The 11,069-nt window shown below is 40.9% G+C and overlaps 1 protein-coding gene and 1 non-coding gene across 2 annotated transcripts; both read right to left on the reverse strand.

Moving 5' to 3' along the window:
* Positions 1–55: 55 nt before the first annotated feature.
* On the reverse strand, positions 56–9,840 carry LOC121178848 (matrix remodeling-associated protein 8-like). Its single transcript, XM_041033246.1, has 12 exons — positions 9,612–9,840; positions 8,873–8,899; positions 8,467–8,772; positions 7,612–7,713; positions 7,385–7,518; positions 7,079–7,258; positions 5,461–5,602; positions 1,955–2,113; positions 1,845–1,869; positions 1,671–1,756; positions 1,505–1,576; positions 56–1,418 (listed from the first exon to the last, which is right to left on the reverse strand). The coding sequence occupies exons 1-12, from the start codon at positions 9,661–9,663 to the stop codon at positions 1,396–1,398; spliced, it is 1,308 nt and encodes a 435-aa protein (XP_040889180.1). The 5' UTR covers positions 9,664–9,840; the 3' UTR covers positions 56–1,395.
* Positions 9,841–10,720: 880 nt separating this feature from the next.
* Positions 10,721–10,792, reverse strand: trnae-uuc. Its single transcript has one exon. It is a non-coding gene; the product is annotated as a tRNA-Glu (tRNA).
* Positions 10,793–11,069: the final 277 nt, after the last annotated feature.

Consider the following 11,069-nt stretch of genomic DNA (forward strand, 5'->3'; position numbering starts at 1 on the left):
ACTTAAGCGTGATTGTCCAAAAAGCACAATACACAAAAAATGAGTAATAGCTGTAGTTTTACCCGCTATCATTTACTGATGAAAACACTAACGGATTCAGTGGTTCAGATTTATACCCATCACTGCTCGCAGCAGATCAACACAAAACATTAGAAAAGCTCGGAGAAACTTCCCACTTTCAGCAGATGAATTTGAAAACTGAAAAGTCTTCTTCTGATTCCCAGACCTTGAACATACATCATTGCAGTGAAGTAACACTGAAAAACACACACATTTTTGTGTGGAGGGGGGATTTCAAGATTTTTTTTAATGTTAAAATTTTATTGCATTAGCAGCACAGTACCACGTAGGTAGCTCCCTTCACACAAAGTGTGAAAAAAGTGCTGACAAACTGCAGAGTAGTTAAATGAAAAAAGCAGAAGCCACAACAGATGCTGTGAAGTGTTTTTTCCTGGGAGTTTGTACTGAAGTTCACACTTAATCCTGCAAGTGAAAAAAAAAAATCCCTAAATGGATCCTGTAATATTTTATCATACACAGTTACTGCAGCGGTTCCCACACTGGGGTGTGGGGGGGGGGGCTACAAGCCTATTACCTTATGAACATATTGCATATAAACATTTCTCCTGTCCACATTCAGTTCACAAGTAATTACATTTACTGTGTGATATTCAAAAACGCCTTTCAATACAGCGAGGCTAGGTATCTCCTCTTAACAAGTAAGTCACTTCATTTAAAAATCAGCATCAAATGCTCAATACAAGTTAAAAAAAAGAAAATTCCACCAAAAAATACAGTCTGAACATTACAATAAAACGTTTTTATATACACTGCTTCATCGGTCGGTTAGGATACAGTTAATCAAAGCCTAGAGGAAGCAGTACACACTGATGTTAACACGTCAGTGGTGCTTCAGTCAGTTAAGCCAAGATGGAATATGTGAGTAAACAGAGAACAAGGTGAAAAGTAACACATCAGTAAGCATAATGATCGAAGCTCTAATAAATGATAATTCATATTCACTTAATCACAACTGAGTCAACTTCATTCAACTTATGTACACGTTTCTCCGTCCTTTAACGGAGAGTCGGCTAAAACTCCCCACCGGGTGGTGCTATGGTGCCGTGCACAGTGGTCCCAGTCCAGTCTTCTCTTTGTTAGTTTGAAGTTTTAAGTACAATAAAAGAAAACCAAATCTTTTTTTTTTGTATGCATGTCTTTAACACTGACAGAGACACATTAGTGTTTTTCTGCATTTCACAACAAAGCATTTTGGCGACACTGATTTTCTCTGTGTGGCGTCTCTCCTGCCAGGACAGAAGGCAGTGTGTTTTGTTTGGAGCGCAGCCTCTGGACCAGCCAGTGACTTCAGTTTTTACTTTTTCTGTCATTTTCTCACTTAGAAAATTTCTGCATCTCTGCAATGAGCAAAGACAAATCAAAGTTAGGAAGGATGCAGGTGTGAGACAATTCATTAGAGCTGACTTTGCATGTGGTGCTTTACCTCTGTCAAGATCAATGACTTTAGGCTGTGTGTTCATGTGGACCTTCTCTTTCAGCAGGTTGTTCTTGTAGTCTAGGAATCACACAGGAGAAAGTCAAGATACACAATACACAAGTCGTAACTCAAGCCAGCGTGTGTTTACACTCTGCTCTTTCCTCTTACTCACCAAATCTTCTCTCCTCCTCGCTGCGCATATTGACTTCAGTGACGTCCATCTCAAGCTCATCTGAGCTGCTCTGACTTCTGCTGGACCTGCCACAGGGAGAAGGAGACGTCTAGGTGTGTGTTTAAGGATAAGACAATAATTACGTGCGTGTCTTTGTGTGTTTACAGCACTCACCTCATGGATGACTGAGGATAAAACTCTGAAAACACAAGAAAAAAACGAGATGAGGCTCAGAAATGCAACGTAAATCATTTATTATCAGACTGAGGTATTGCAGTTCAGACCTTTGATTCTCCGTCTGCGTGTGATGAGGATGATGATGAGGATGATGAATGCCAGGAGCAGGAAGGATGTGAGGACATAGCCCAGTGGCAGGAGAAAGTGGTGTCTCTGGTCAGGCAGAATAACATTGATGACTCGCGGTGATTCAGCCTTAGCGGTGTCTGAGTAGTACAGAGATCACAACAGTAAGCATTTCATTTCCTCTCTTCTAAGTATTTTCTCTCGCAAACAGACCAATGCGTCATCATGAGGTTTACAAACCGTATAAACAAGACCAGACCTTACATTGAACAGTCATTACACATCTCATGAGTAACACAAAAACATGCCATTTATAATAGCTCTCACTTCACTCCCTTGTCATGGGTTTGCACATTTGGAGTACTTCAACATGAAGTCTCAAACAACATCACATTCTTCAAACAAAACTCTGTCCAGCGCCTGAGACTGAGCTGTGCTCGTCCATTTTCATATATATATATATATATATATATATATATATATATATAATTCCTCTAAATTTAACTTGATTTGTTGAGTGGTTCTTACAGGTCAGATTCTCACGCTGAGTCATAAAAAACGTTCTTAATCACACAAGCTGTGCAGTTATAGTGTTGTTCACTGTTGTCAGTCTGTTCAGTACTTTGATCTAAAATACCTTGACAAATATTGGGTGAATTGCTGTGAAATTTGGTACAGATATTCATGATACCAAGAGAATTAATCCGAATGACTTTGTTGACCTTCTGACTTTTCCTGTAGTGGCACCAGATTCCCTGATTAAGATTCCCAGCTATCCTGTGAAATTCCACAACATCGTGCCCAGACGTTTGTGGGTCCCTGGTGAGAAAATGGCTATCACTGTTGCTACATTAAAGAAGACTGACTTGGTGTGTCGCACATTTGTGTAGCAAACCAAAAAATGTAAGAAGTTATTTAAGAAGCACTGTCATTTTTTTATCTTTCATAACCATTTTTGTTTAGAGTTTCTAAAAAACTCTACTCTCAAGGTTAATTTCTGTTAAATTTTATCTTGTCTTTGCTCCGAGGGGAATTCAGTGGTTTGTGTTTAATGTGTGTTTCGCGGGGGCAGACTACATCCAGTGCTGGCAGAAATTTCTCTTCAAGCCTAATGAAAATCATTGTCATTCAGTGAATGTGGCTGTGGCTGCGAATGCATGTGTATTTTTGTTGCCCATGCGTGAGAGTGTGTGATGCTACGTAAGCTCCAACACCTTGCAATTTTTTTTTTTTTTAATGTAGTGACATTTCCTGACTGTTAAAAAAAAAAATGCTGAACACATTTCCAGGACAGTGTGAAATCATTAGCTGGTCGGGTTTGATGTGATGTGTGCGGTTCTGCTGAGTGTGGAGAGACAGAGGAGGGAGGGAAGGCCTGGTTTCATTTTGCTTCATTTAAAAAAAAAAAAAAAAAAACACAAGGCAAGAAGCAGCTGTGGACCTCAGACTCAACATATTTGAGCCAAAATGAGATCCAGACTGAAAGTCATGCTGTGATTTACTTTTCCTGGCAGTAAAACACAGAAAAGTGAGGAGAGGAAGAGGAGTGAAGGAAGGACAGAGCAGGGGTGGAACAGAGGAAGAGAGCCAAGGGAAAGGAAGGGGACGGTGAGAAGTTTCTCCAGAGGCCTGCCTTGAAAAATTAGGCTAGAAAAGACTTGGCCCAGCGGTCCCAAACATACATTTCCAGCACCATACACAGCTGCTGGTAAGGAATGTACATGAAAACAACATGTTCATTACGATTGCGTATCCTCTGATCCTTTTATTTAGTTTCAAGTTTCTCCTGACTCGTGCCCTGATGGGAGCATATATGCTTGTGTTTAGACTAGCTCCCCCGTCCTCCCCCCTGCCCAAACAACACAGAGAAACAACTTTGATAGACAGAGGGAAGGAGGGAGGGGTGACCTACATCTCTTCTTCCCTATTTCATCAACAGACTCCTACGCCCCCTGTCCTTCTTTCTGTCTTTGTGTATCTCTCTATCTCAAAATGCTCATCCCACTGTGTCACTCTACCTCTCTCTCTCTCAGTTTCTCTTTCCCTCTGTGTGGCCAGCTGCCGTGCAGATGAAACACATTTCCTTTTGTTGTACTTAAACTACCGAAAAGACTTTTCTTCCTTTATAAGGAAAGGCACAAGGAAAGCGAGAAAAGTGATGGAAAAGAGCAAGAGAAAGGAAGGCAATGAAAATAAACAAACCTGAGCAAGTGGGATCCTCAAAGGAGGAAAAAAGAAGGCAGGACAGAGGAAAGATGAAAGCGGGGGTAAAGGAAGAGTGAGAAACTTCTTCCATAATGTCGGGAGGGAGCAAAGTCAACAGGGCAGCAGACGGTCAGGGAGGGCAACAGAAGAGCTGATAAGAACACATAATACTGTGCGGGTTATTGTAAGGTCTGAGAGCACAGAGGAAGAAACTATACAAACTCAACTCCTGTGCTGGTGTTAAATCAGTTACGCATCTTATTTCTAACTAGCACAATTCCCATGGTGCAATCCTACTGTATTATTACAGCTCGGCGAGTGAAGGATTAATTGTGTGGGCAGAACTGCTCTTCGGTCCAAAGACTGTATCCGAGAGATTCCATTGAAATGAGATCGGCACACTCACACACACACACACACGCACACACACACACACACAGATGGGCTCAGCCACAGGCATTTCTCATTTCTAAACCTCTCTCAATGGTTTTCCCAAACCGATACAAGTGCCATTACAGGCTTTGCTTCAGTAACCTACTGGAAACAGAGACACATGCACCAGAAACTCTCTCATTCTCTAAGAATTCGAGGTAGGCAGCTGGCATGCCAACATACCAGTCCTCTCTTTTGTCTGCAAGACCCCCCCCCCCGCCCCCCCCACCTTTTTCTTTTCCTCTTTATATCTATTTTCCTCTATTATGCACTCAGAGATCTGGGGCAAAATGCTCAGGAATAGCGTGAACTAAACTAGGTGAATGAAATGATGAAATAGCTGAGAACTTTTGGTTGGAAAGGACGTGAAAATCGATGAGGGCGAGGTTTTCGAGGACTGGGTTGTTAGGGGGTGTGTGTGGTTTCTGGGATCTGGCACCAGACAAGCTGACAGTGCAAGAAAAACTCTTTTCATGAAACAAACAGAGAAGTTCAGAAATAAGGGGCTTTCTTCTCTGTTCCTCTCATCTCTTCTTCCTCTGCTGCTACTTTGCTCTTTGGAGAGTCTGAGGCCAAGACCAAACACAGTAAGGATAAACGAGGACAAAACGAAAAGCAACACAGGGGAAGAGTGAAGGAAAGAACAGATGTGTGTTTTTTTCTGCTAATTGTATACATGATAGTTCAAATCCACTAAGTTATAAAACATCCTCTCTGCTAAAACACTCACCCTGACCCATAACTAGAGCAGGAAGAGCGGTTGTGTATATGTAGAATTTGTATATTTGTGTGTGTGTGTGGTGTGTGTGTGTGTGTGTGGTGTGTGTGTGTGTGTGTGTGTGTGTGTTACCTTTGTCCTCGGAGGGCAGTACTTTGGCCGGCTGGGTGGTCTGAATCACTGGTGGCTCCACTGTGACCTGGAACTCTCTTCTCTCATGTAGACCACAGTAATGATGGTGGAGGTGACAGGAATACATCCCCTCATCTGTGCGCTGTGAATTAAATGCAGACACACACGCCTGTGCATTATACTATATGTAATGTAATGTATGTGTATCTATAGATAAATACTTTCATCTGACAATCTGTGATCCAAATGTAAAACATGAAAATGGTAAATCCAAGCTATTAAAGATTTTTTTCGGATGGTGTGAAATTATTAAAATAAACTATTTTTTGATGGTTACCTCTGCGAGGATATACGACACTAACTGCCAAACAGCTTTGAAAGTAGGGAAACACAAGGTTTAACTTAAAGTTTTAGTTTATATTCTACTCTTCTGTTAATTGTTCGAGGAGCATTTTTACATACTGCAAATGTTGAGTGTGATGTGTAATGTTTACCATGTTCACTATCTTAGCCAAGTTTGTTAACATGCTAAAATTGTGCTAATTAGCAACTAACACAAGGTAGGCTACAGCTGATGGGAACTTAAAAATTTTGACCCCATGATGCTGTTAGATGAAAAGTCAGTGTATCACCAAAGTCAGTCTGAATTATCCTCTTGGAAACATAAACAAAATTTCACAGCAACCCAGTGATGTTCGCCATCCTGAGCCATACAGCAAGCATGGCTAAAAATCACCACAAAAGTAGCAGTCTAATCTGATAAAGATAAAATATAATACATGTTTGCATTAAATGTAACTTTCCATAGCAGCAGCCTGAAAAAGTTCTCCCCAGTGCTAGCGTTCCACTGGTAAAGGAGTAACAATCAAGCTTGTGTTGTTAAGCTGAGAAACAAATGTTTTTTTTTTTGTTTTTTTTTTACAATCGGTGAGTTAAGTAATCACTATTTAACTATATGTATAATTTGTCAAAATGCTTTGTTTTGCATATTCTTTGTCCAACATACACGTGTGTAGAATTAGTACTCATCTGTGCAAATTAAATTTTTAACCATAAAACAAGAACAAAATGGCTCTGACAGTCAGCTGAGTGTTGCCCGTAGCTGACTGGAAAACTGGCCCCGTTCCACAGTGTGGTCGTTCAGCCCCGGAGCCTCCTGAGCCTGTATTTAACCTAAATGTTCTGATTTATGAGCTCCGTCAAAAAAACACTGAGACCCTTGAGATTCCCTCAAATGTGGCTCTTAACTTTTTCTCTGCTTTCTATTACAGCAAAAGGCACAAAGGGGCTGGTAGGAACCTCCTTTTGGGCAGGTCTTGTATTGTTTGTTTTTAAAAACTGACGGGATTGTTCAATTAACTATGGCAAACCAACCTCATTTCCCAATAGAGCAATAAAGTTTTACTTGACAAGAGCTACATTACTAATGAAAGTTCCATGTGTTCTGGAAACACTGTAAACATGTGCAACACATTCTCTCTAAACGCTGCATTCAGAGTGCATGGGCACACAGATTTATTGTTAACTTGAGCAGGAAGTGTGCTCCTTGCTATATTTTAATTTTAACGTTCTTGTGGTGTTTTCTGTTCCTCTATGAAGTTATTCTCTTTTTACACACCTGCAGATCAGATATGGTAAGTGAGAAGTCTCCTTCGGAGAAGGCTTGATTGCTGATGTTCATCTTCCTCTGGAGGAACAGTGGCCCGTAGCTACGCTGCTCCCCAGAGGCGTAAAGGTCCACTAGTCGGTCAGCAAGGTCATGGCGTACTCCTGGGGACTGACGGTCCCAGTGGACCACCTGAAAATCACCAAAACAAGGGAGGAAGTACATTTTTCAGTAAATATCTTGTAATCCCTCTAAATTAAAAGTAAATCTAGACTAAGATTGACTGTCTGAGGAAACAAGCTCATGTAGTACACACACCTGCTGGTCCTCTTCCTCGTTGCTCCAGTCGGTCCACACGTTACGACGGTTGATGCACGGCAGCACCACGGTGCTCCCAAGCAGCACCACATACACTGCCTTCTGTCCATCCCAGTAGCGCTGTTCTTTACGGCCTTTATAGTGAAAGTCCAAAAAGACAAAACGGAGTCAGCTTTAAAGGTGCTATGTGTTGAAGGTGCTGTTAGCTGGTGCAGTGTGATACGTACGTGATTTAGTGACGTTGAGCTGTACTCTGATCGTCTCATACAGGTGGCAGTAGAGATGGTGGAGGTTACACGAGTACAGACCTCTGTCATTCATTGTCACATCTATCAATACATGCAGAGAAACAAAAAAAATACAAACATGATGATAATGTTGGTTATAGTCATTGTCGTCTTTGTGTTTTGCTTACAGAAACTTTAAACTTACAGTGAACACTATTTCATCTTGATCAATTTATTTGACAAACTGCAGGCGAGCACTGGGACTGCAGAATAAAAAATCCTGATTGGTGCATTTAGATGTTTGTGATGCTTTGACAGCTACAGTATCAGTGTCAATTTTGAGCTGGCACTGACCTGAACAACAACAGGCAAGAGTTTTCAAAACAATGTTTCCCATGTGCTTTGTGAAGGAGGTGATCCATCTTGACTGAAACAAAGATGACCTTTGCTAACATCTTAAAATTTACACTTTTATGAAATAAAACATTAACCTTTTGGGAAGAAAAGAGCAAAGGATGTTGAACACATCAGATTGTTATCAATTAAATGAGACTGTCATCCAAATTGATCATGAGAGAAGATGTATCAGACTTTTGGTTTACAATCTCTGCTAAAAAACAATGGCTGAACTGTCCTTTCTTGGTATGTACTGAAATTAATAGCTACAAGGAGGTTAAAAAAATACCTAAAATATTATGATTTGAAAAGTATGAGAACTTTGGTCCCATTTGGGGGATCAGTGATAAGAATCAAAGCAAAACCACAGTGAGACAGGAAAGCAAAATAATGTCAGTCATACTGAGCATCCAAGTTACACCACAGCTACAGACATATGTCAAAGACAGTGAGTTTGACCTTTGATGACCAGGGAGAAGTTTCCATCCCTGAAAGCCGTTGGGGTGATCCCGACCCTGCCCAGATTGTAGGAGTTGTAGATCCTCTGGTCTCCTGCAGAGAACATGTCCACCACCCTCTCCATGGCGTAGTCCGGATAGGCCCGGTACAGGTCCCAGTGGACCACCCTCTGTCTGTCCCTCACCCTGTCCCGGGTCCACACCATGCGGCCGCTCACACACTGCAGCACCACCCTCGACCCAGCCGGGGCACTCACATTGTAACCTGCCACCACCACACTGCTGCTGCTGTCCGACTGACCTGACACTGAAGGACAGAGAGGGTGTGGAGATTTCACACTGACGATGTCGAGCATTTACTAAATACTTGAAGAGAAATGCACAGAAATAAATCAAGAGGAACATACCTGCGGTAAAGAGGCAGGCCACGGGGACTGAAACAGAAACAGTAAAAAAAGTGAACAGGATAATCACTTAAACAGATCCAGCCAGACAGCCGCTGCATGCTGTGTGTGGTGTTAAAAAATGAATACCTGTTTGAAGGAAGGTTCTCTAAATTCAGATTAAACTACAGCTGAAGTTGGTTCAAATAATAAAAGTATTTAAGATAAACAAAGCAGGAAATGAGAGCAATAACAGACATTTAGCTACAGCTAAAAAGAAAAAAAACTGAATACTTCTAATTGGAAACAATAGAGGAAAGTATAGTCTTTAATTTTCATTTCATGCATCAACGTAAATGACTTTCTTACACTGTCCTTGTGCTTTAGAAACTTACTCAGTAAAACTCATCTGACAAGAATGTGCGTGTGAATGTGAAGTTGAGGTGGATGGATGAAAAGTTTGAGTCTGGTTTCAGTATCAGCCTCTACATACCAGCAAACTGAGTGTTTGCTCCAAAGCCTTGAAAAACAGTAAGATTAATCCAATCAGAAAAAGGCAAAACAAGGGGGGGGAAGCTAAGTAAACCAAGGAAATACTTTTTAAATAAGTTTAACCACGTACTGATGCAGAAGATCTGGGCTTATTTTGCAACATACTTATTAAAATATAATATTAAGTTATGTGTGCATGCCCTGAGGTAACTACACGCACCTGTAACAAAAGTTAAACAATGCAGCGGCAACCAAACTCCAGCCAACTTACTGTGGATCAAGAGGAGCGCCTGAAAAATGATGTCCTCCTTCTCGCACTTCATGCTGACAACTTCAATATCACGGAGACTTGTCAAGGTTGTTCACCTGGCAGACGGCCCTGAGTGCAAAGGAGTACGTGTTGTTTATCCATCCGCAGCAGCAGCGGGACTCGTTTTTGTTCTGATTTCAGAGTCTGAAGAAAGGACATCAACACAGGACCAAAACAGGACCGAACTGAGCTGATCCCACCCGGGAAATGAAACCCGACACCACCGGCCTGCATGCACATCCCCTCCTCTCACAAAACCCGTAACACAACTTATTACTGCTCAACATCCCTAAACAGAGATATGCGAATACAGTGGAGACATATTATACGATTTTATTATGAAACACCTACAGAACATATCATGCTCTTAAGCACTTACAGTACTAATTACTTTTCAGATGAAACATTAATCTAACATTAAGTTTACAAAGGCATAAAATTGGCTCCATCTTGACAAGCCAGAATATTAAAATTCTGCATGTACAGAGCAATCAACAACAACAACAACAACAACAACAACAACAATAATAATAATAAAAATAATAATAATAATAATAATAGCACTGACAGGTGGTATTCTTGTGTATTTTTATGGTCTGATGGTACTTTTGTACTTTCATGTAACTCATGTTTTGAATGTAGGACTTCTAGAGGCTTTTTTCCTTTTTCTTTTTTAATTGTGATAATAAAGTATTTGATTACCTTTTCCATCACTGCTTGATCCCTGCATGAACTAATACTGATAGAACAGTGCGGAACAAATATACAGTATCAGAGTTTTGGTCAGAGGACCTGCATAAAGCTATAATTTGTCCTTAATCTTGCCATTTACAATTTCGTATTTTGAACTGTCAGAGAAACCCAGACAAATCCACAGTTTCCCACTAGTATAATTGCATTTGACTTTCTTCAGCTCAGTAATGACACCCAGTGGCTGATCCACTGATATGACATTACCTAAACACCAGAAATCCCTTTTTGTATCAGGATTACATGATTTATTGCAGTGCCATATTATCAAGAAGGCTAGCAGAGTCGCTATCGTGCTGAATTCTTATCTTAAAAGATTGTTCCCATACCGGGAGTCGAACCCGGGCCGCCTGGGTGAAAACCAGGAATCCTAACCGCTAGACCATATGGGACTTCGGAACAGCATTATAGCACAATCAGATGATGGGAATGTGCTCTCTTGGTCACTGACTAAAGCTAGAGAGAGATAGAGATTTTGACATCCCCATCGTGACTGAATTATGGGTTTACCTGCTCTTTGAGGAGGTGCAGGGGGGCGCTCCTTCCAGTTGTGAGTCCATGTAACTGTGGTTTACTGATCATATTTATATCGTCACAACGACAATATTAATATAATAAAATAGGTTATTACCTAAAAACGTGTATGTTCTGTAACAGTAAATATCATAT

The sequence above is a fragment of the Toxotes jaculatrix genome, chromosome 3 (assembly GCF_017976425.1).
Source record: "Toxotes jaculatrix isolate fToxJac2 chromosome 3, fToxJac2.pri, whole genome shotgun sequence".
Classification (NCBI taxonomy): Eukaryota; Metazoa; Chordata; class Actinopteri; family Toxotidae; genus Toxotes; species Toxotes jaculatrix.

Coding starts and splice junctions, on each gene's coding strand:
- LOC121178848 (XM_041033246.1), bottom strand. CDS start 9,663: ATGAAGTGCGAGAAGGAGGACATCATTTTTCAGGCGCTCCTCTTGATC. Junction 8,900..9,611: donor GGCGCTCCTCTTGATCCACA/GTAAGTTGGCTG, acceptor TTTCTGTTTCAG/TCCCCGTGGCCTGCCTCTTT. Junction 1,870..1,954: donor ACGCAGACGGAGAATCAAAG/GTCTGAACTGCA, acceptor TTGTGTTTTCAG/AGTTTTATCCTCAGTCATCC.